The 25,927-nt window shown below is 37.7% G+C and overlaps 1 protein-coding gene, 1 long non-coding RNA gene and 1 other non-coding gene across 4 annotated transcripts; 1 reads left to right on the top strand and 2 right to left on the bottom strand.

The window, feature by feature from the left end:
* On the top strand, nucleotides 1-25,218 carry SERP2 (stress associated endoplasmic reticulum protein family member 2). 2 transcript variants are annotated; one of them, XR_004232809.1, is made up of 4 exons: nucleotides 1-162; nucleotides 6,444-6,516; nucleotides 22,997-23,275; nucleotides 24,484-25,218. XR_004232809.1 is itself a non-coding variant. In XM_031958401.1 (3 exons), exons 1-3 carry the CDS (start codon nucleotides 79-81, stop codon nucleotides 23,035-23,037), a joined length of 198 nt encoding a protein of 65 aa, XP_031814261.1. In that variant the 5' UTR covers nucleotides 1-78; the 3' UTR covers nucleotides 23,038-23,307. The 2 variants fall into 2 exon arrangements, 1 of the variants encoding a protein (XP_031814261.1); XM_031958401.1 differs by lacking the exon at nucleotides 24,484-25,218 and having other exon boundaries at nucleotides 22,997-23,307.
* LOC116422251 lies at nucleotides 2,212-18,571 on the bottom strand. Its single transcript, XR_004232810.1, has 3 exons — nucleotides 18,302-18,571; nucleotides 11,471-11,602; nucleotides 2,212-2,430 (listed from the first exon to the last, which is right to left on the bottom strand). It is a non-coding gene; the product is annotated as an uncharacterized LOC116422251 (long non-coding RNA).
* LOC111720044 lies at nucleotides 6,679-6,783 on the bottom strand. Its single transcript, XR_002769915.1, has one exon. It is a non-coding gene; the product is annotated as a U6 spliceosomal RNA (small nuclear RNA).
* Nucleotides 25,219-25,927: the final 709 nt, after the last annotated feature.

Here is a 25,927-nt window from a genome sequence, read left to right as displayed (position 1 = left end):
AAGGAAGGAAGGAAGGAAGGAAGGAAGGAAGGAAGGAAGGAAGAAAAAGAATAAGTTTAAAACAAAAGCAAACAAGCAATGGTGGCCAAACAGCGGATCAGGATGGCTAACAAGAAGCACAGCAAAAACATCACACAGAGAGGGAACGTAGCCAAAACCCTGGTAAGACAGAAGATGGATATTATGCTGTGGTGGGTTGGGGAGGGGAAGCATCTTAGAGGCTGGTTTTCTTTCTCCCTAAGGCTGAGCATGAAACCCTTCCTCTTCATACCCTCCACCATATGCTGCTTCTTTCCAATGAGAATGGAGATACCATGGATTGTGGACCTGGACATGGAAGAAACAAGGAATAAAAATCTTTTCCCAAAATATTTATATCCAAGGGTTCTGATAAAGGCCTCATTTCTAAAATATATAGAGAATTGATTCAAATTTATAAGAATTCAAACCATTCTCCAATTGATAAATGGTCAAAGGATATGAAAAAACAATTTTCAGATGAAGAAATTAAAACCATTTATAGTCATATAAAAAAATGCTCAATCATTATCAGATAAATGCAAATTAAGACATTTACCACTACCCACCTCTCAGATTGGCTAAGATGACAGGAAAAGATAATGATGAATGTTGGAGGGAAATGTTGGTGGGAAAACTGGGACACTGATACGTTGTTGGTGGAGTTGTGAACTGATCCAAATATTCTGGAGAGCAATCTGGAACTCTGTCCAATAGACTATCAAACTGTGCATTTGATCCAGCAATGTCTCTATTATAGAGTTTGTATCCCAAAAAGATCATAAAGAAAAGAAAAGGACCTATGTGTACAAAAATGTTTGTGGCAGCCCTTTTAGTAGTGGAAAGGAACTGGAAACTGAGTGGATGCCCATCAATTGGAGAATGGCTGAATAAGTTATAGTATATGAATGTTATGGAATATTATTGTTCTGTAAGAAATGACCAGCAGGATGAATACAGAGACTTGGAGAGACTTACATGAACTGATGCAAAGTGAAATGAGCAGGACCAGGAGATCATTATACATGGCAAAAGCAAGACTACATAATGATCAATTCTGACAAACATGGCTCTTTTCAACATGAGATGATTCAAGCCAGTTCCAATGATCTTGTGATGAAGAGAGCCATCTACACCCAGAGATAGAACAGTGGGGACAGAGTGTGGATTACAATGTATTATTTTACTCTTTTTGTTATTGTTTTGCTTGTGTTTTGTTTTCTTTCTCATTTTTTTCCCCTTTGTGATCTTATTTTTCTTGTGCAGCATGATAATTGTGGAAATATGCATAGAAGAATTGCACATGTTTAACATATATTGATCACTTGCTGTCTAGGGGAAGGGATGGGAGGAAGGAAAGGAAAAAAATTTTGGAACACAAGTTTTACAGGGGTGAATGTTGAAAATTATCTATACATGTGTTTTGGAAATAAAAAGCTTTAATATAGGGGAAAAACACTTTTTTCCTAAGTGAGGAAACTTGGAGAAATGGTAATGAATGGCTAGAGAAGGCAACAGAGGGGTTGTAAGATTTTTAACTGGAAGGGACCTTAGAGAAAATAGAATTATAGTTTTGGAAATGGAAGGGACTTTACACTAAAGCTAAGTGATTTCCCCCCAGAATGGCAGAGATAGAATTCAAAACTCCATGTTCTGATTCCAAATCCAGTGTTTTTCCCACTGCTTTAGACCAAAATCTTTGCCCAACAGACTTTCCCACCCTTGTGACTGAGACTACTCAGACTCATGGTTGGGTCAGTTGAAGTTCAGAGAAGATCCTAGCTAGTACAACAAATCCCTTTGATTATTGTCTGATGTCCTGGTTGTGGTGGACTACAAAGCAGAGTGAGATCACAGGAAGGGCTCAACTTGAGCCATCTTTGAAGGAATCTTCCAAACAGTGAAGAATTCTGGGAAAGAATGAAAGGCACATCATTAGAGAAAAGATAACTTGGATTTGAGGTACATTTAGCTGGTTCAGCAGATGGACTGTTGGGTCTAGTGTCAGGAAGACTTTTTCCTGAATTTAAATCTGGCCTCAGATATTTATTGCGTGATTCTGGGCAAGTCATTTAACCCTTTTTGCCTTGATTTCTTATCTATAAAATGAGCAAGAGATGGAAATGGCAAACCATTCCAGTATCTTTGCCAAGAAAATTCCAAAAAGGGTCATGAAGAGCTGGACGGGACTGAAAATGACTGAACGACCACCAAAAAAACCTGCATTAGGACAAGAGTTGGAAATCACACTCAAGCTAGGGATAGACAGATTTTTTATTGTTTGCTTTTTTCCCAGTTCTTAATTTTTGGAATCCTCTACTGCTTTATTTGAAAATGTTGTTAGGCAGATTCATTTCTTCATCTTCCTAACTTTCCGTTTCTTTGATGAGGCTGGCTGTCACTGGGCAAAACCTTAATTAAAGTAAAATGTTATTGTTATTCACATTGCCCACTGTAGAAAAATATGTCTCCTTTGGGTTCATTCTCCTCTTAATGCATGACCCTATTTAACATGATCATGAAATCCTAAGGGGATTGGCCAAAAAAGATCTTACAAATTATTTCATCCATTTCCCTCATTTTGAAAATGAGGAAAGTGGAATCTTAAAAAAATAAATAAAGTGGCTCTTTTGAAATCCAATAAATATAATAATAAGTGATAGATCTAGGATCCAGACCTGAGGAATAGACAATTCTGGTGCTAGAATTACTTCTGTGTTTAAAAGAGTCTATTTTAAACACCGTGGAATATTCAAGGATACAAATCAACAAAACACATACTTTGTCTTAAGGACACAACTTTTGTCAAAGTCATTACATAGGAAATACCAGATAACTTCACCTGAATATCTTTAGGCAAATTACTTCATTTCCCTAAGTTCCAATTTCTTCATCCATAAATGAAGATGCTGGCACTATATGGCTTCAGAGGTCTCTTCCATCTATAGAAGTATGATCCTAAGCAAGTGTAGGATAGACTGACATATTATTTTGTTTTCTTTTAAAGAAGACACCTAGAAATTTATTACCCAATTTGCTGGAATGGAAATTCCATAGGAATTTTGAGATTTGACTAGAAAAATCAACTGAGCAGATTAGACCATATTTTTTCTTGATGACTTCTTGTGTAAATGTCCCAAAATGAGATCTTGCTACACAGAATCCACGTAAAACCCGACGCATGCAATGGTAGAGAAACTGAACTTCACTTTGAATCTAAGCTAATCTATTCCTTGTCTGTCTTTCAGCGATTAGTTAGAACATTTCTTTCAACTGCTGGTAGTAAAACTTCCAGCCCGGGTTCTATAGAGCCCATGAATGGGAAACATTTTTCACTGAATATGTCACCTTATCTAATTTCACTCAGAAGAAACCTGTTATTCTAATTAATATTCAAGCATGTACTTTCAACCTTACCCCTAAAAGATAATCTCTTCTCCAGATCACACTGTCAAGTAGAGGAAAAGTTTTGTTTTGTTCTGTTTTGTTTTGTTTTAATCTTAACTGGGAAGCAATGTTGTTCCCTGGAATTCACTTGAGTGCCTAAGTGACAGCAAAGTTACATCAACTTATAATGAAAGATTTCCTTGTCAAGGAGAATGTTTATATGTTATATTCGAATATAACTGGATGGACTGTTTATTTCACTTCTCTGCTAACTTCCTAACTAGTTTTGATGTAAATTAATTAGCTCCTTCAAGGTGAGTTGAAATTCTCTCAAAAGAAAACAATGTAATCTGATTTTCACAAACTCTAGTGGAGCACAATTAGACTGGTAATATGTCTGTTATCTGGATTTCTTTGAATAAGTTAAGAGATTTGAAGTGGATTACAGCAGCACATTTAGTTTAGGCTTTCATTGAAAAGAAATTTCATCAACCAATGTGGACCCTACCTGTTTTGTGTTGGAGTCTTAGAGAGTTATTTGGGGGCCCTGGGAGGTTAAATGATTTTCCTAGTCACACAGTCAGCATCTCTATCCTGATGCTGAAGCCAGTTCTCTATCCACAGAAGAGAATTAAATAAGGAGAATTCTGAATTTAGGGTTAGGGTTAGTACTAAAATCTGAGCCACAAGGAGTTAAATTATTCTGTTAGAGCTCAGGTTTTGCATTGTATTGGCTCCATAAGGATGTTGCTCCTCTCCCAAACAGTATTAATCTAATACCCATGAACTACCTAATCCTTGGATATAGGATTCATTGGATTCCCATACAAAATGATGGCAGATACACTTGAAGGTAACAAAACCATCAACAGAATTTAAGATGGACAGCTATCAGCTAGTGAAAAAAATTTATTGAACTCTGATTAATTATAATTCAGATATTTGGGGAGCTCCTTATCCCAATTTCAAGTTTCCATATCTCTAATTTTTTTCTTTCTGTTGATTAAGAAGCTTCATTCCACTTAGCAAGTAATGTTTAGATTCCTAATTTTTTTTAAATTTCTACTAGCTGTTTGGCAAAGCAACTTCTTTAGCAAATGTGGGGAAATACTAGCAGAACTAGTTTTTATTAAACTAGTGGAGAAATAGAATAAAAATGAAAGAGGCACATATTAAAATCGGTTCCAAGTGACTTAACATTGGCTTTTGTACTTGGTCTAGTGTAGACCAGGCTATAAGACCAAATATAATGGTGACACTGTAAAATTTCCACTTGCAGTTATCATTTTAAATTTCCCTTACTATGTTGAGTCAAAAGAAATGTGATGAACTGAGAGGATGATTTACTTTTATTACTTACAGAATACTGTAAGGAGTCTTCATTTCTCTTAGAGGAGGAATCCATCAACTATCTTTTCTTTAATCAAAATTTGTCTGACATTCACACATTAAATCAAGATACTGAGAAAATGATTTATTCGAAACCCAATCTGTTGCCCATTAGCAGCTGGAGTGGAAGAAGAAAACATGTCCTAATCCTCTCTACCTGATCTAAATGATTGGTTGGTTTTTTTCCTCACTAAGCCTTACCCACTAATGAGAGATTTCACTAAATAAATAATCCCAGATCAATGCAAAAGGATTGGTGAAAGCTTTTAACAGCAGAAAATAACTTGTCTTTTTAGATTTATATTTAGTCAAGACATATTTGGGCCCAAAGCTAATAAAAATGTAATTTTGGGGTCCTTTGCTTTTTTTCTTCTTTTATTTTGTGCTTTTCTTTGACTTGGCAATTCCTTTTCTGGATCTTTTGGGGCATAATCAACTACACATACATACATATAGATAGATATGTTTATATATACCTATGTATATACACATAGACACAGACACATACACACACAAATATACAGATATCATTTGTTAGTTGATTGCTTTGGGTTATAAGCACTTACAAGTGTTCAATGAAATTATTTGTTAGGACTGTATTTTTGCCATGAGGAAGACAACAATGATGATGATGATGATGATTATAATGGCTAATTAATGTCAAGGTTAGAATTCATGTCTTGTCTTCCTTGACATCAAGGCCATCATGCTCATTAAAAAACAAACAAACCTTATTCTCTATGTAAATTTAGGCTTTTTAATCCCAAGAAAAAGTTCAATATTATAAATGTCTTAATTTTTACTCACACTTTAGCCATGTTAAACTTGTTTCTATTATTTTGGGGAAGGTATATGTACAGAATAATTTACCTAAAGATATACAAAAATAAAAATGAGTGATACTTCTATTTTAGTCTTTGCGTTAGACATTTGAATTTATAAAACCTGAAAAAATTCTTGGTCAAAATCTAAGTGAGCCATAATGTCTTTCTTAATTTCTCTCTTTTGAGGATAACTTATATATTTCAAAGAAACACACCTAAGAACTAAAATTTTTAAAAAGTTAGCTTTTGTGTGACAGAAAAAATTTCTATTGAGAAAGGTTCTAGAAGCTTCACCAGACTCTGAAAGAAGCCCAAGACATAAAAATGGTGAACACATCCTCCAACTCCTTTCCCCCCATCTCTCAGTTTCTTTACAGCTATAAACAATATAATTCTATGACTCTGTATTCCCCCCCAATTCAGGATTATTTTTATTAGGGCTTTTGCTGATGGTCATCTACTATCCTATTGGCACATACATATACTCTTTCTCTCATCTATCTTTCTCTCTGTCTCTTTCTGCCTCTGTACTTGTCTGTCTCTTGCCCTATTCTCTCTTCCCTCTTCCTCTCTTTTATCTTACTATCTCTCTGTCTCTCTGTCTTTCTCTATCTCTCTATTGTCTTTCTTCTCCCTCTTCCCTTCCTCCCTCTTCCCCTCTTTTTCTCCCTCCCCCTATCTATACTTTAAGCATCATTTCAGAAATTGAAAGTGGATGTAAGTAAGTTAGCTTCAAGTCCTGCATTTATCTGGGAACTAAAAAGGCAAATTACTTTTTTAAATAGGCAAATCTAATTTTCTTTTCTCTGGTCCCTTCCCTTTTAGAGACCACAAGAAGAGAAATACCCTGTGGGTCCGTGGCTGCTGGCACTGTTTGTTTTTGTTGTCTGTGGTTCAGGTATGGACACTGCCCCTGAGAACAACTGAAGAATATTACAATGTTATCTTTGACCTTTGTGTTATTCTCTATCAATGAAGAAAATGTGTTTTATTTATAAGGACAGCTTATTAGAAGCGTATCAGTTTCAGATTCATATTAATTATTGGCTTGGTCTTAAGCTGATCCATTTTTTACTTCACAAATCTGCCTGTTATCCTTGCACAGGGCCAGTTAATCTCCTCTGTATCATTTCAGTGTTAATATATGTACTGCTGAAGCGAGCACAAGTAGATCCATTGTTAAAGGGGACATAGTCTCTCTTGTCATGGTGAACAAAGCCTACAGGTACCATGTGACATCTATTCAGCCTTCCTCTGTCCCCCACTACAGCAAAGAAAGAACCCTAATATAACCAACAACGTCACCGATCAAATGGAATAAGCATGTAAAGAGCACTATAAACTCTATCCATTAAATAAATGCTAGCTATTATTGTTATTACTGATTTTGTGGTTGTTTCTATTTTAGCAAATTTTTAGCAAAAGAATTAGTATAATGAATCATATCAAAATGACCAGAGAAGATATAATAATAGCTAATATTTATGTAGTGCTTTAAGATTTATAAAGGAAGCAATTTACACAATTATCATAACAACCCTGAGATGGATGCTATTGTTATTTCCATTTTACAGATTAGGAAACTGAGGCAGACAAGAGTGACATGTCCAGGGTCACATAGCTAATCTACCAGACTCTAGACCTGATTCTTTATCCACTGAATCATCTACCTGCCTAAAGATCTAAAATGTAATTATCACAACTTGCTCAAAGAAGAATTAGGACTTTTTGGGGGAAGTCACAATCAGAGTGCTTTTTCTAAGATAAAAGTTCACATTCTGAAGAGAGACACACTTCTCTCCAGGACTGATGCCCTGGGCTTTCATGTTGCGTGGAACCTCTACCTAAAATTTATGTGGTCATCTCTGATTTGTAAATATAAGGGGGAAGGTTTTATTTTTACCTCCCAAGATCACCTATAGGGAAAAATACCCAAAGGAAACATGACTTGAAATGGAGTCTTGTAACCTTTCAAATCGTTATCAAGATTCCTGAAGTAGGATGTTGGAGCTAATCCATTGTCAATGGGGACACAGGTCCCCACTGTTCTGGTGACTGAAGCAAAGAGATTAGTAAGTGATATCTCCTCAAACCTTTTCTGCTCCTAGTCTAGCCAAGGAACTCCTTCTTTCTAAACTCCTCTGATGACATCATAGGACTCCCAAGAATACTAGATTTAGAGTTAGGAAGACCTGGAGTCATTTGATCTTTAACTAGCTCTGTGATCACGAGCAAGTCATCTAACCTGTCCAAGACTCAGAGAGGGTTCCTTCTAGCTCCAACTCTATGGTCCTATTTTCTGTGTTCTTGGGCAAGGGAGAGCCATCGAGTAAACTATTTTCTTTTGACTTTCTAGAGTAGTTGTCTCCCCAGAAGAAATCAAATCCCAAAGGAGGTAGGGAAAGATATCAATACTAAGGTACTGCTTGTTTTTTTTCTGTCCCAGAATAGTTTTTCCAGTATGATTTTGGTTTCCAGGACTATCTGCTAGAAATTCTTATCCAATCAAAAAAGCATTTGTAAGGAAAGGAAATGAAAAACAAATTGGGAAGAGAAGAAAATCCTAAGAAGTGGACTTGATGTAATAATAATAAATTACATTACTTATATAGCAATTTAAGGTTTATAGAGTGCTTTACACTCTTTATCACCTTATTTTATTTCCACTACAAACCTGGGAGTTAGATGGTATTATTACTCCCATTTTACACAAGAGAAAACTAAAGCAGATATTAAGTGACTTTCCCAGGGTCACACTGAGGTATAATTTGAAACTTTTTTTTGTACATTCCTTCCAACTCCCCTATATAGAAAACCATTCCTTATTACAAAGAATGAAAAAGAAAGGAAAAAAAGTAATTCAACAAAACTAAGCAAAGTATCAATTGAATTTGATTATATATGCAATGTTCTACTCCCATAGACTCTCACCTCTGGAAGGAAAGAGAGGGAGTTTGTGGTTGCAAAAGTTTTCTAAACAGTTTCCCTTTATTCCATCCATCCTATATGTTATTACCATATTAATCTTCCTAGTACACAGTTCTGACCACTTCCTTCCTCTACTCAAAAACCTTCAATAATTGCCTGATGGATAAAATTCAAAATCTTGAGCTTGTCATGCAAAGACCCACACAGTTTGCTGGTGGCTTCCATGGAGAATGAAGAAATGAAAGATTTCTTGAGGAAGAAAGAAATGAAAAAAAAATATTTAAGAGGAAACAAGGAGGAAAAATAATTTGGATCTCCAAAATTCAAACCTTTATAGAAAGATAAAGGTAAGAAGGATGTAACTCAGAAGTAAGGGAAGAAAGAGCCTGAGACCACTGGGATTATATAATAGCTTAGTGGGAATGACAAGAATGAAGCTCTGGTTGGGAGTGGAGAATGTGATCCAGTGTCAGAGACACTGAGAGGTGAAGAAGGATGGGAATTGAAAAGGTCATTGGATGTGGCTGTTGGTAGAGAGGGCAGTTTCAATTGGATGAATCCAAAATCCAGATGACAAAGGGTTAAAGACAAGAGGAAGTGAAGATCCAGTTGTAGATGGCTTTTGAATGAGATTAGTCAAGAAGGGAAGGAGAAATACTGGGTGAGATGTGGCCAGATTGGGTATGGTAAGATGGGACAAGGAGTTTTAAGTATGGAAGAGAAATGAACGTGTTTGTAGACAGCAAGAAAAGAGTCAGTTGATAGGGAGACATTGAGGATAATAGAGAATGGGAACTCTGCTGGAGAAAATGGGAATTGATGGGATTTTGGTTGACGTTGATGATAAATTTGTTGATGGTAAATGTTGAGGGGTTTGCCTTGGTAAGGAAGGGGTACTTCTTTTTTCAAGAGAAAACCCAAAAAGAGTATTGGATGAATAATAATAATAATAATATTTACAATATTATTTTAATAGATAATAGAGTATAATAAAATAAACTTTAAAATAATTTTAAAATATAGTAATAAAAAAGTTGGAGGAAGGTTTCTTTTGAAGTGTCTCAGGGATCTGTCTTTAGCGCTTTTCGGTTACACACTTTTATTAATCCTTTGGTTTATGGCAAAAATGGCTATTTATATACTTCCAAATGACACAAAAGTAAGAGGAATATACTACCATCTTGGATGACAGAATCATCATCCAAAAGGATTTTGGGACTCATTTAACAAAATGAATTTAATAATAATCAGTATCAAGTCCTATACTTAGGTTCAAAAATTCAACTACCCAAGTATAGAAAGAGAGACATGGTGACAAGGAACAGTTATTATGAAGAAGACTTAAGAATTTTAAGGGCCCTTATAGCTTTGGGGGGCAGCTACGTGACACAGTGGATAGAATGCTGGACCTGGAGTCAGATTGACTCATCTTTCTAAGTTCAAATCTGGTTTGTGACATTTCTTAGCTATGTAACCCTGGGTTAGTCATTTAACTCTGTCTGCCTCAGTTTCCTCATCTATAAAAATTTTTTAAAAGAGCTAGAAAAGGAAATGGCAAACCACTCCAATATATTTGTCAAGAAAATCCTAAACAGGGTCATGAAGAGTCAGACATCATTGAAATAACTGAATAACACAGCTTCATATAAATTAAAAGTGGTACCGGGAAGCTAAACAAACTTGTGCTATTTTAGGCCATATTAATGAGTGCATAGTGCCCAAAGCAAGAGAACGTCCACAGAATTCCACTGTACATTTTCATGATCATACCACATCTAGCACATCATGCTCTGTTCTCGAAACCACATTTTGAGGGGGAGGGGATAATTTCCAGGATTTAGTGACCAAGGTGGAGATGAAATTTGATATAATGCAACAAGGAGATAAAGGAAGTAGGAATATTTAGCCTTCAGAAAATAAAGCATAAGTGGGACATAGCTCATGTCTTCAAATATTTTTAAGGGTTGAGTTAGTTCAAGATAAATTAGAGAACCCAATTAAAAAAGGAAGGTATATCCTAGGTATAATTGTAAATGTATGAGATAAAACTATGTCACAAAAAGCACAATAAAATGCAAATATTATTTGAAAGGAATAGGATAAGCAGACAAAGGGGAGAAACACTCTGTGTGCATGTGTGTGTATATATATATGTATGTGTGTAAAATTGAACATTTGCGAAGTAATACGGCATGGAAAGACTAAATTTGGAGACAAAAACAGCTGATTTTAAAATCTGCCTCTGACACTTAATAGTTATGTGACCATGAATACATTGATCTACCTTCTCTGTACCTCTATTTCTTCTTCTATAAAATGGAAATAATAATAATAATATATAGTATAGTATAATAATAAATAGTAGCTACTATATTGAGTTTCAAGTGAGCTAAAGTATGAAAATCACGCTGCAAGCTTTCAAGCACTTTGGTATTCATTATCCTATGAAGGATATAGAAGTCATCAAAGGAAAATGAAGGCAAAAATAGAAGTCTTAGGAGTACAAGAAATAGAATCCATATTGATAAACCATGCATCTAGACCTGGGCCAATTCAATCTTCCCTTTGGTGGGATTTTATCCTTCATTCTCTAAGAGGACAAAAATGGCATTATTATATTAGAATTGAGGTACAGTGTGTCTTGATCAGACCAATATGAGTTTAGAATGCTCTATCACAAGTGGGGCACAAATAGTCCCATGTGAACATTTGGTGTAAATTTGCACATCTTGCTTTTTTTTTTTTTTTTTTTTTTTTTTTTTTTTGAGCTACTTCAGTTCTACCTTGCCCATGAGAGGAAAGAACCTTCCTTGATGAGGGAATGCCATGTTGGGCGGTCTCCATGTCACACAGTCAGTTTCTAATTATTACTGTCATCATCATAAGTATTATTATTATAACCATGTAGAATTGGAATGTCTTACCTCAAGAGGAAGTAGATTCCTCCTAGCTAGAAGTCCTCCATCAAAGGTTTGATGACCACTTGGCACTTATATTGCAGAGTATATCCTTAAATTCAGATTGGAGCCAGTGGTCTTCCACATTCACAAATGTAGCTGTCAACAAAGAGAAGGGGCTGCTTTAGAAGGTGGGTTCCTTCTCACTGGAGGTTTTTAAGCAGAGGCTAGTTTTTATATTATTTATAACATTTATTTATCATTTATAAATATAAATTATTATTTATATTAATTATTTATAATATTTGAGGAATTCTGTGGAAGGGATCCATGTTTTAAATATAAATTAGACTGGATAGCCTTAAAAGACCATCCCAATTCTAATTTTTACTTTTGGCATTTTATCTCATGGAGAAAAGGAAAATGAAGAATAATAAGTCTTCCTCCCTTTTCCTTTCGGGGCAGTTAGGTGGTACAGTGGATAGAGTGCTGGGTCTCAAGTCAAGAATACTTCAGTTCCAGTCCAACCTCAGACATTTATTAGCTATGAATAAAAAACCAATAATAACAACTGGGTGACCCTGTGCTAGCCACGTAACCCCCTTTTGCCTCAGTTTCCTCATCTGTAAAATGAACTGGAGAGGAAATGGCAAACAATTTCAGCATCTTTGCCATAAAAACTCTAATAGGGTCATGAAGAGTCTAAAACAATTGAAAGCAACTAAACAACTGTATTTTTTCTTAGAGATAATAGAGGATCTGCTTTTTTTTTTCCCCAAGACTGTGATTTTTGACAAGCCTGCTTGGCCGGTTATAGGGCTGGAATTGATGCTTTCAAGCCATTGCTTCTGAAGTTGTGGTCACTGTGAGGGAACTGATCCCGATGGCTTTCTTCTGCTTATGGCCAGGAACTATCTCCTACACATCTGGCTGGGTACCTCCCATCGAGGTCCCATACTCATCTTCCTGCTAGCTACATAAATATAAAATATATTATATAAATAACTGCTTTGTACTCCTAGGAGGTAGAAGACATACCTCTCAGTGTCCAAGTATCATTTAGGAACATCATATGGTAGCCTTTGTTTATTCTTCTGTTTCATACTCCCTTAATGGTAACCCTCACACTTGGCAAAACCAGCCTCAGAAGTCCTGCCATTAAGAGTAATTATGGCATTTCCAAGGCGATTTCCTCTGAGAAACATCACTGCCTCCAACGTACCCGCTCATGTCACAGGCAGGGGTTTGCTGTTTGTTTGGACAATCTCTCTGGCCAAAGCCGAAGGCCCGAGGTCATGGGACCCCTCTTGGGCCCACTGGGGCATCGGGAGGAAGCTAATGAGGATGGGGTGCTGGGAAGGTTCCAGGCCTTCAGCCAGGGGGAGGGTGCACTTGGGACAGGTTCCCCCTGCTCTTCACACTGCCTTAATCTCTCCTGTGGTCGCTAAATAAGAAAACAGTGACATTATCTCTTAAGTACCTACGGTGCATGTCAGCATTTTCAGTGATAACATGCTTCACATAAGATAATATTTTTCCATGTGATAAGGCATTGAAGAAAGTCTGGCAGGCTCCAAACCAAAGCCAGGCTTGGGTGTTTGTGTGTTAACCTTCTGGAGGTTGTTTAAGAGTAGAAACAAAATGTGAATTTCACTTCCCCCCAAACAACTCTAAAAACCAGTGGTTTGTGGCAGAAGTGTTCCTAACCAGATAAAGTGAGCTATCAGGGATAGCTTTTGGTACACTATGTTATTTCAAGAAGGGAGAGCTTTTGTATTAACTAAATGGGATAACTCAAGGCTCTCTCTTAGATTTTTTTTTTTGCATTCATTTTTAATTGGCTTTTTTTTAAATGTTAAAGCATGTCAAAAATCTGAATTGTTGATAACTAAAATCCCTGTTAGGGTTCTTTCAATACTAGATATTCTTCTCTTTTGGCTGAAAGAAATGGGAATATATCTGTCTGTCTTGTCCCTTTCTCTGTTTCTCTTCCTCCTTCCCTCCCTCTATTACTCCCTCTCTCTCTCTCCCTCCCTCTCTCTGTCTCTCTCTCCCTTCCTCCCTCCCTCTTCCTCCTTTCCTACCTGTCTCTCTGTCTCTCTCTCTCTCTCCTCTCCTCCCTTCCTTCTGTCTCCTTCCTCTCTGTCTCTCTCTCTCTCTCCTCTCTGTCTCTCTCTCTTCTCTCTCTATCTCTCCCCTCCTCCCTTGCTCTTCCTCTTTTCCTACTCTCTCTCTCTTTCTCTCTCTCTTTGCCTCTCTCTCTCTCTCTCTCTCTCTCTCTCTCTCTCTCTCTCCCTTCCTCCTCTCCCTCTTCTTCCTTTCCTCTCTCCCTCCCTTCTCTCTCTCCTCTCTCTGTCTCACACACTTACTCAAGAAAGACATATTCTCTCTTCTATTTTCTCTATACCTTCTAGCTTTTTGTTCTAAGTGTTCCCTGGGCAGCTGTTTTAGGTTTCTTCACCAGCATTCCTCCAGGACACTGACTCTTTGATTAGCATCTTGGTTTTCTAGTCTATTGTATAATCAGCAGGCAGTTCATACAGTGTCTCCGTCTCCCTCTGTTATTTCTATTTTAATTTTTTTCATTTGGTTGACTCCATCTTGGGCCTTGATCTAGTATGATATTGAATTGACAGGGCAATACACTCTTTCACAAACCTCAGCTATTTCTAGCTCTGTGTATACAACCCCTCTGTTCATTCCCCTACTAAGGTATATTTAACCCAGAAAAAATAGGATCACAATTTAATTTACATATTCCTTTGAATCATAGAAGAAAATATTGGAATGTATATTCCAGTTCCTTTCCCGGAACTGTTCCTTCCTTCAGTATTTATAAATACAGTCCCATTGATGCCTCTGTATCCCTCATTAGTATGATAGATTTTTTTCACTTATTAATTTTCAACATTTACTTTTATAATGTTTTGACTTCCATTCTTTCTCCGCTTCCCTCTACCCCTTACCCCCTCCCCAAGAAAGCAACCAATCTGATATAGATTATACATGTACAGTCACATTAAACCTATTATGTAGTTCAGTTTTAAAATCTGAATCTCATTGGTCATTATAACCTGTGTCTTGCACAACTGAGTTTAAGGTCCTCAAAGTCAAAGACAGTTTCATTTTCATATTTCATTCCTGAAGTGCCTAGGCACAGTATTATGTAAACTGTGGGCACCATACATGCTAATTGAACTGAATCAAATATGTTCTTTGAAGAGTAGTATCAATAACTAAATCAGGGTGTTTTTAACCATTTTGTGCTGTGTTATGCAGACCCCTTCTCAGAATAATATTTTTGAAATGCACAAAATAGGAAAGATTATAGAGAAAACCAGTTATTTTAAAATGCAGTTAGATAACTTAGGGTTTTATGTAGAGATAGAGATATGCACAAACACACATATATATATCATATATTATAAGATGCACAAAATAGAAAGGATTATAGAGAAAACCAGTTATTTTGAAATGCACTAAGATAACCTAAGGTTTTTAATGTAAAGATATAGAGATATACACATACACGTGCATATATGTATATATTATATGTTCATAAAACAGGATGGATTATAGAGAAAACCAGTTATTTTGAAATGCAGTTAGATAACCTAAGGTTTTTATGCAGAGATAGAGATAAGAGATATACACATACATACACATATGTATTATATATTATAAAATGCACAGAAATAGAAAGGATTAGAGAAAGCCAGTTATTTTGAAATGCAGTTAGATAACCTAGGGTTTTATGTAGAGATTAAGATAGTGATAGAGATACACACATACTACACAGACATAGATATATTATATATATTTAATGTAGGGCCTAAGAATATGAATGTATATATGTCATATATACACATTATATGTTTTATATTTATCTATATAACATATGTTGTGTGTTGTATACTATATAATTCTATAATATGTAATTATGTATAATCACACAATGTATGACATGTATGTGTATCATATACAACACATGTGTTTTATATATGGTATAAATATTCATATAATGTGTGTGACTCTGGCTATATATTATGTGCTTGTATATATACCCATACATTTATGTATATGTGCATACAGGTGTATATATTATATATTACATATGTACATATATATGTATATACATTATATATATATATTAATAATGTTCTCAGACCCTAGGTGAAGACCCCTTGTTCCAGATAACTTGGGCTTCATGGGAAAGAAAGAACATTCAGAGGGGAGGGGAAGAGCTCGCCAGGATTCTCTGCCCACCTTTCCCAGGGCTCCCGGGGCAGAGGGCAGAGCGGGACAAAGATCTGGGTGTCCTGGGCTTGGCACCTCAGCCCCTGGTAGCACACCTCTGGGCCCCCTCTGCCCTCTCACCAGTAATTGTGACTGGCACTTGGAGGGCAGTGAGTGGGGTTCCTCCAGCAGGCCCCCGGCTCTTTTGGCATGGCCAACTGTTAATAATCAGGCAATCTGTCTGCAGTTCTGTCTGCCTGGTCTGGGAGCTCTTTGGACCCTGCAGTTGCTTATGCACGCTTCAGGTATTCTCCCTAGGGGGGAGGTCAGCCCAAGGGCAAACCCTTCCTTGGCCAGCCTTCCCAGAAAAAGAAGCTGCAAGGGGTGATTTTAGTAATATTCCCCCCCCGGGGAAGATTAGGCAGACTCCCCCTACCACTAGGCTTCCTCTGTTCTCTCCCTGCCTTTATTTTCATACAGCCTTAAGATCTGAATTTAATGGGCATTAACCCGTGTCTGAGGCTGCTCCTGGACCTATCTTTTCTCTCCCTCTCTTACCCCCCAAGGACTTGGCTGCCAGGTTGCTAAATGCCACTGGAGTCCCCCAAATGAAGCTGAGATAAGAGGGCCCTTTCACATTTCTGCCAGGCAGTGGGCTGCGTAACCGCCAGCTGGCCATCTGACCATCCTCCCCTCTCCCCAAGGGCTGGACCCCTTGTGGCTGTCTGCCCTGACAAATCAGGAGTTTGCAGATGACACATCCCAACGGGAGAAAGGAGTAGAGCTGGGGTTTTCTTTTTAAGTCCTTGGTCTCCCAAAAATATTGAAGAATTCAGGGGGTTTGGAGTTTAGGTGTTTAACCCTTTATAGAAGCAATAAGGGATAAGAGGGTCCTTAAGTCTGGATCCTGAAGACCTGGATTCTACTCTGGCCTCTGACTGGCTGTTCAACTTTGGGTCCTCTTTAAATGATAAATTCAGAGAAGATAAAATTCATGTTAGTTAAAGATGTCCTTTTCATCAAGACCTTCCCAAACTGCTCTAAACACAGATCTAATTCTCTTTCCTCCCTTATCCTGAATAAATATAACCAAGGGACTTATATGTCACATGTCATATGCATAGAGTCAGTTTTGGAGCCAGGAAAACTTGGATTCAAATTCTCCCTCTGGTATATACTGACTGTGGGATCCTGATCCTGGGTAGCAAATTCTCAGTCTTTTCCTAGATAGCTGTCTAAAATTGTGTCACTGATCTGTATTGATGGAGAGAATCTCCTTCCCTATAATTCTCCCACACCAATAATGTCAGAGGTATACACTATAAGGAAAAACAGAGTCTACTTGTGCAGTTCCATCCAGCTCCCACCCCTCCTTTTTTTCCTTTCTCCCCAGAAGCATCCTGGTTTTTTTCTGCCCAAGGTTCTCCAGGTTTCTCTTCTTGGTTATTGGCCTGGTGTCAGGAAAAAGAGTCCAAATCTGAACTCAGACACTTCCTAACTATGTCATCCTGGACAAGTCACTTAATCCTGTGTTTCTCAGTCTCCTCATCTGTAACATGAGCTGAGGAAGGAAACGGAAAACCATTCCAGTATCTTTGCCAGGATACCTCCAAAGGGGGTCACAAAGAGTCAGACTTGGCTCAAATGATTGTACAACAACAAACAAAGAGGGGAAAATACAACAGCCTGACCCCTGGAGAGACTTACTTCTCTTGCTGAACCTAATCTCTGAACTAAAAAGACCACATACCCAGTAAGCCTTCCATAAATGAGCCATGGAGACTAATTTGAAGGAGAAGGAGAAGGAATTTGAAGGAAGAGTAAAGTTCTGAGACTGCCCCCTTTGAACAACAGAACATGAGTCATCCTTCCAACAGTCTTTCCACCCCCTTTTGTCTGCCTGAATGATAAGTAGGGAGACAGGTTTGAGAGTAGGAACAGAACTGTTACCAATATCCAAGGATGGCAGCGATTTCTCCTGCCAAAATCACTATTTTATATCGTTAACTACTTAGAAATCAGCCCACTGGGGTTTTCTAAAGGGAAGTGAGAGCTTCCCCAGAAGTAGTAAAAACCAGAATAATTTACAGGGAACAAATGCATATTGTGGTGTGGTTATTGATTGCAAGTTGTTGCAGATAAGGAAACATTCTTCAACTTCCTTGCTAGAGAAAGACAGATTTTCCAATCTTTCAGTGGCTTTTGGTTTTCTTCTCCAGACAAATAAAGTTCTGGTTCAGCCTCCCTAGAGTGACAGTCTGCCTTCACATCTCTTTTCTTGATGCTGGCCCCAGAAGAGACTTGGATTTTTCAGGGCCATTAATTTAAACACTGCTGGCAGCTCAAAGGTATTTTCTAAGATCATGAAACACAGTGGAAGCTCCAACCCACAGACTGACCATTGGGAAGTTTGAGATACATACCATAGGAGTCTTGGAGAAAATCTTGCCTTTCACTATAACTGAAAAAACTAAGTACTTCCTTCTGTCTTGGGGCCCCTTCCTGAATGTCTGTCAAAACAAATCTAGAAAATGTATCTTTTTGAGTCATTCAGACTCCTCAGATATATTCCTGAAACTCACTTTTAAAGCTCTCCATTGTTATTTTGACTGTCCCCCTCACCTCACAATCCTATGGCATCTGAGAAGGCGATCAGTGCCCACATTGCTGATTCAAGGGCTGGAAGGAACCTGAATGATCATCCTTTCATCCTAGGCAAAGGGATATATGTTCTGCATGATATTTTGTGTCTCTGCTGCTTCGTTGACGGTAGATACTTCTGTCTTTTTCGAACAAGACCCAAATGGTATTTACCAATTTTTCTTGTTTCATTCTACTCCCTCCTTTTTTGTGTTCTCCTTTTCAATTCTTTGGTTAGTGGTCACAGATAGCCTTCTTATTTCCTCATGTAATAAAAAGAGACATTGAGATTTCTGGTAGTTTCTTTACAGATCTCCATCTCTTTGCAATTTTTCAGGTTTTCTGACTCCTCCTCAGTTCCCTCTCTCGACTTGGGCCATAAGTTTCTTTATTAACCATTCCAGACTTTTTCCATCATTCTCTTTTTTTTAATTAAAACTGCTATAAGTTTAGGGATTTATGGGGTTTTCTTATTTTTACCTATAACTCTACTTTCTTTCCACTCTTTCTACCTTTTCTTTTCAACTGATCCTATGCTTCCCACTTCTACTGGTCTTTTTCATTTTCTTGCTAAAATTTTCTGTCATGACATAAAATTTGCTGGCAGGATTATGAATTCTAGACTATTTCAATCTACTGAGTTTTAACCCTAATTTTTCAGCTGAGAACCTTGTCTCATATTGAAAAAAAACCTTGAGGTCATTATCTAAGAGTTCCCTCTTCTCACCTCTTCATCTCTCATACTTGAACCTGTATCTTCTCCCTTACTTTCATCTCACACAAAAAGAGGCAGCCTTCTATTTGCCAAGGTCAACCTATCTACAAGCACATATGGTCTTAATTCCATCTCATCTTCTCCTGAAAATTGTCCCCTCAGTCATCCTCACTCTCACTAAATATTCAATTTCTCCTTATCTATGGATGCTTCCCTATTACCTACAAACACATCCATGTCTTCCCATCCTCAAAAAGTCCTCCCTTGATCTCCACTAGCCACAATCTCACATCTCTCTTCCCTTTTACAGATAAACTACTGGAGGAGATAGTCTGAATTGTCACTTCCTTATTCAATAAATTCTAAGGACTTCCTAATGTTTCCAAGATAAAATGTGAAATCTCTGTTTGCTATTAAGACCTTTTCATAATTTGACCTTTTCCTCCCTTTCCAGGCTTCTTCCCTCTTATTCCCACTATGATCCAATGACACTGGTCTTCACATAATTTCTCAAATAAGTCACTCTATTTTCCTATTCTGGGCATTTTTACTGGATCTTTGCCATGTTTGGAATTCTCTTCTTTCTCATCTCTGTCTGGCTCTAATCTAGCTAAAATTCACCTTCCCAATTTTGCTTAATTTAGGTTCCTTCTCTTTTTTGATTATTTCCTGTCTATCCTGCATATACATTGCTTATACATAGATTGTAAACTCTCTAAAGACAGGAATTCTTTACTTTTCTTCAATGCTTAGCATAGTGTCTGGCTCATAATAGGTGCTCAATGCTAGTTGATTTAATTTGTATTCCTAACCTTCCCTAGTCAGTGTTTACAGAGCATCCACTTTCTTATGGAAGGTGTCATTGTCAGGATTATGTATAACAAGATATATATTATATATAACACATATATTGTATAAATGCATACATATATACACTAATATATATTGTATAAAATCTATGTTGCATAAATATATTTGTATATATGAATATATATGTGTATATATATATATATATATATATATATATATAACATATTGCAAATGCTCAGGTCCAGCTTCTCCAGACTGACATGTCTTCCTGCCTTAGCTCGCCTTTCCTGGGCCTCTTTCCTCTTGGCTTTGTCCTGCCTTTAACACAGATTTTTTCCTGCACTCTTCTCAGCTGTTATTTTCTCAGCTTTGTTCACCCACTGTTAAGTTATTAACTTGTCAGGGTCTAGACTCCCCACTTCCGCTCCCTCTTTTGAACTTTCTGTTGACTTTCTTCCTGCTCACTGCATTGGAAAGTCAGGGTTTTGGAGACAGGGGTTAGCAGACAGGTCAACTGTGGCTTATATGCAGAATTAGATTCAGTATAATTGCCATAACATGTCATAAGCTTTCTAAAGATTTTGAGAGATGACTAGAAAGTGAACTAAAAAACTTTACTATTTTCCCCCATTTGGGGGAAGATGATAAATTGAAATGATTGGTTTAGAAAAAAACTCCATTTAATGCAATATTTTCTTAAAAGAATTCTTTCCAAATCGATCTCTCTCTCTCTTTATAATATATATATATATATTATAAGAGAGAGAGAGAGAGAGTAATGAGCTGCTATATTCACTCAATTAGAATAAGGAATCATTTTTAGTGAAGTTAAAAAGGAATGAATGAGTTATTTATTGTAAACAACCTTTTGTAGGATTCTGGCTTTTACTCCACTATGCTATCTACTTCCCCATTGTATAGGAGAGTTCATTCCATTCACATTCACAATTAAAATTACTGTTTTTCTCACCATCCCATTTTCCCTCTGCTTCCACCTTTTCCCTCCTTACCAGTGTTTTGCTCCTGACCCTCACCTCCTTCAATCTGCCCTCCCTTTTTTCAGCCTCTCCTTTCTTATTCTTTCCCCTTCTACTTCTGCCCTACTTTCTATTAACCTCCTCCTTTTCTTTCCCCTTTTCCCTCTTACTTTTCTATAGGGTGAGACAAGTTTCTATATCAAACTAAGTATGTATATTATTCCCTCTTTGAGCCAAATCCAATTCAATGAGTTATTTTAATTCAAGTTAATAAGATGAAGCTGACCCAGAGTATTTTGATAGAATTCTCCAAGGAAATGGTCAGTAGCTACCTAGAAAGAGCAGAGTTAATATGAATGTTTCCTCAAAGTTACATAACCATAATTGGAATCAATGGGATGTGACCATAACTCACTGATTGTATTTTTCTCATTCATTGAGTCCTAACTATACAGCTGAATCAGTCTTGCAAACAGTGCCTAGCATAAGACAAATAGACATTTTTAAAAGGTTTATTTCATTTATTTTATTCCACACACATCTCCTTGGGGGAACATTGTAAAGTTCAGGTATATCTGATTGATTTTTTTAAAAAAATAGTAACATTTACCTATCTGGAATTCATGTGTAAAGGAACCTAATCTATCTAGAACACAATTGAGAACCAAAAGCAAGCATAAAATGTCCAAGTACAGCTACTTACCTCAGGGGCTAATAGTTCTTTTCACTTCAGTAATCTCTTGAGAAGCAGAGAATAGTTTTTATTGTTCAAAGTGGAGACCTGAGGAACCAAGGAAAGGTTTAAGTTTTACTCTGATTAAGAAAGCAGGCAAGTAATTGTATATATATTATGTATTTAACATATATTTGTACCATATTTAACATATATTGGGCAGCTAGGTGGCTCAGTGGATAGAGCACCAGCCCTGAAGTCAAGAGGACCCGAGTTCAAATTTGGACTCAAATACTTAACAATTCCTAGCTATGTGACCCTTGGCAAATCACTTAACCCCAATTACCTCAGGGAAAATAAATAAATTAATTTTAAAAAATAAAAACTTGGGGTACCATTATTCAGGAAATTCATCCACTCAGTGATTTTGCTTTCCTCACCTGCTAGGCTGGCTAGCAGAAAACCCTACTGAATCTTTTCAAAAAGGCAAGTCCTCCTTTGAACCCAGTCCTTGAGTTATTCTGGATCTTTTTGGCCACACAAGACTGATTATCTTCAACAGCTGGGGAAGATATAAGTAAGAAATCTTTTTCAGATTTTGTTTCCTTGGACAACTTATAGATATGAAACCTATTTTAAAAAGCAAGCTTCCCAAGCCAACATAACCAACTCAGGTAAACAGATTGAAGACAGGACCAAATTACAGGTTCTCTGCAAAATAAAAGGCCAGAAGCAGAGGAAAGGATTCTTTTCTCCCTGGAGTTATTATGAGGAAGTTATTTGTGAGTTCTGATTTTTTGGAGGCCCTGTCTCCAAATCAGCAATGATTGTTCTAATTAGGAGTTCTGGGAGACCAGAGGCAATGAGTGGAAATACCAGTTTCTTAAAGAATCTTAAATGAAGGTCAAAATCTTCTTAGGCCCTGGAAGATTAGCATCCATAACCAGCCAATGCTGTCCTAATTTTAAACTGCCTAATGAGCCAGCCCACATTTGGAGGCTCCCAGCCAGCCAGATGCCAAATTGCGATGAGAGTTATCAGTCACTGTACAGTACCAGCATTTTTGGAGGTCAGACAGTATATCAGAGAATCTCTCTGCTCTTATCCAACTTTCCTAACCAGCATGTGGGGGCTGGGTTGTTTTGAAGGCAAAGGGAAGATGATCAGCAGCTCTTCCCACAAAGGGGACTGGTACGGGACATCTGATGGCCAGGTTTTGCAGTGTACCATCTCTTCAGGTACCTGACACATTCATTCGTACTGTAACTCTCCCTAGAATTAACTGAATATTTCTGGACAAATCCCTCGGGTACCAGTGGAAAAAGCTGAGCTCCTACTTTTTAAAGTTCATTGACCTCTTGTTAGCATGACCCCTGGTCAGGAAACATTTAATCAGTTCCATGCTCACTAGCATGTCATTCTAAGGAGGAAATCAGGGAATTGCGTTCTCAACTTTGTTCACACTAACATCTGAGTGAACCTCATTTTTTTTCCTTTTTCAGCTATATTTCAGATCATCCAGAGTATCCGGATGGGTATGTGAGCTGCAGGGACTGGACTGCCCTTCCTCTGTCAGAAGGGAAGACTGGACGAGTCTTTAGCTAGTGGAACTGCTAGAACAGATATTGTTTAAAAAGCCACGTGGGTCCATGATCTGCATCAAGGATGCCCAACCGAACTACCTCTTAATGTGACGACTCGGTGCTTGCTGGTTCTCAACAGGAAAAGAAAGGATGCTCTCTCTTCTGGCTGGAGGGCTGTCCCAGCGCAGCTCTGTATGGGTATCATTTCCCATTTTCTCATCAGTGTTTGTTACCCCGGGAGTGATCCACTGGTGTACCTTTGAGGTTCATCGGCGGTCGTGTGCTGGGAGTTAATTTAAAAATAAACACCAGTGTTCACCCCCATCCTATTTGTTGTTTATAAGAAGAACGTCAAGACTAAGAAAATAGACTCCACTGACATTAAGCCATTGAAAGGAAAATATCACCAGAAAAAAACAATGTTGTTGTCTGGAACAATAAATAAATAAAAGGGCTATCAGCCAGAACTAGGGGGAGAGTATATTGGTTGGGGTAATGTGAAGCACTTCTCTATCTAACATAATATATCTATTATAAATAGATATCTAATATATATATTTTTAAAAATCTCAAGGTTTCTGCAGGAAGCATTATGGTTATTTTCTTGAAAAACAGTTGGATGGTAGAGTAGCAATATAGAGTAGTTTCATAGGACCTGGAGTAAAATGCTAATTCTGCTACGTAATAGTTGTGTGATGATGGGCAGGTCACTTTACCAATCTGGACCGCAAAGACCGGATTAGGTGATTATTAAGATCCCTTCTAACTCCATATCCTACAGCAGGGGTCCTCAAACTACGGCCCACAGGCCAGATGCAGAAGCTGAGGACGTTTATCCCCCTCACCCAGGGTTATGAAATTTCTTTATTTAAAGGCCCACAAAACAAAGTTTTTGTTTTTTACTATAGTCCGGCCCTCCAGCAGTCTGAGGGACAGTGGATTGGCCCCCTATTTTAAAAGTTTGAGGACCCCTGTCCTACGGCTTGGGGATTCAGGTTAGAATCTGATATTAACTGGACTTTGAAAAACACTTGGAAGCCTGTAGTTCGCCACTGTCAGACCCAAGGAGCTTCAGTAGCCTCTGCTTTTCCCCTTTGTTTCCTTTCTGTGGTGGTTGGGTTACACAGTTTTTCAGTTTTCACTGTGCAAATCCATTGAAAATGGTAGAACACACTACACATGTATTTTACACTCAGGATGAATCAGAAAATATTAGGGACCTTAGAAACCATATAAACCAACTCTATCATCTTGATGATGAAGAAACTGAGGCAGGAAAAAGTTAGATGCTTCCCTCCCCTTCCCCAAAGGAAGTAAATAGAAGAGAGAAATTTAAACCTTGTTATTAAAATTCTAAATTAAATGCTTTCTTTCATATTAAAATATCCAAAATCCTCTTTCTACAGATAAGAAACCTGAAAAGTTAAGTGGTAAAGTGAGGTCATCTTTATAACCATCATCATCATCATTAAGTTCTACTTTTGAGTCTGAATGAAAAAGCCATTTGGGCCTGGAGCCCATTCTCAGCTCTACTGTTAACTTTGTGCTCCAAAAAAGTTGTGAAAACAGTTGGATTTGGGGCTAGAGAGCCCAGTGCTATGACTTACAACCTAGAGGCAGTTAATTATCATGGGGAAGAGTGTGCTGGACTTGGAGTGAAGAAGGCCAGAGTTCAAATCCTGCCTCAGAAACTTAACAGCTGTATGACTCTAAACAAATCACTTTGACTTTTCGTATCTAAAAGGGAGATAACAAAAGTCCCCGTTTAATGGTCTTGTTGTGAGGGTCTGTGCATCAGGCACTTTACAAACCTTCATGCACTGTGTAATATTATGATACATGTGAACTTGGGTAAGTTACTCTCTGAGTCTTGATTTCCTTATCTATAAATTGAGGGAGGGAGATGTTACTGTTTATCCTTAGTTTTTGAAAGGGAAGGATGACATTACGGGGGATGTCTTGACTTATGTATGAATTGGATTTAAGTGAGCAGAATGACACAATCTCACTTTTCTAGAGTTGATGAATCCAGTGGCAAGAAAAGCCCAGGATGAGTGGTGAAGGCCTGGGATGCCGTGGATGACTCTGGCATCTTGGATGTCTGACCAAGCTCCATCAAATGTGATAATGTTTATTATGTAAAGGAATGGGGTTTGCATGGAAACTTCTTGGTGAACTTGAAGAAATGCAAAGCATAAATAAGCCCTTGTTTGTAGGAGTGCATTTAACCCACAAAGTGTGGGTATGGCCCCTGCCATCTTGCTCAGAGAATGCATGGAGCTCTTGATCACTGACTGACTGGAACTTTTCAGGAATCATTTCACTCCATGGCCTGTAAAAGCTAATGGACAGACCAGCTCTTTCTCTTTTGGATCCTTCACTGTTTTCCCTTGACTCTTTCTGCCTAAAAGGTGGAGAAGGGTCTCCTTTCCCCTCTCTTCTCCAACTCAACAACCCCTGGCATCTTGCCACAAATGTGCACGATGTCTAAGTGGTATGAGAGGAGAATTCATGGACAATCTCTCTAACCCTCAACTTTCTGTGCAGAGAAGGTAAATGTTTTCATCTCCAAAGTACCATGATCTCAAAATCTAGAGGTTTCTAGCTACTAAAGAAGAATTTACTGGATTGTGACAGATTTGGGGACTGATCTTTGAGGGGGTGCCCCTTAAGTTCAAAAGTTCCTAAATTCAAGAACTTAGACAATAGCCTTCTAGACTAAAGGAAAAAGATTTCTTCAACAGCAAGGTTCATGGAGAAAGAAGAGAACATCTACAGAGTTCCTGAGTAGTTCCATGGAGAATAAAATCAGTGAGTTATTTGGATGATGCAAGAAAGGAATTTCCTACT

This window comes from Sarcophilus harrisii, chromosome 3, assembly GCF_902635505.1.
Source record: "Sarcophilus harrisii chromosome 3, mSarHar1.11, whole genome shotgun sequence".
Lineage (NCBI taxonomy): Eukaryota > Metazoa > Chordata > Mammalia > Dasyuromorphia > Dasyuridae > Sarcophilus > Sarcophilus harrisii.
Note: the sequence above shows the minus strand (reverse complement) of the source record. Positions and strands in the feature narration are given on the sequence as shown.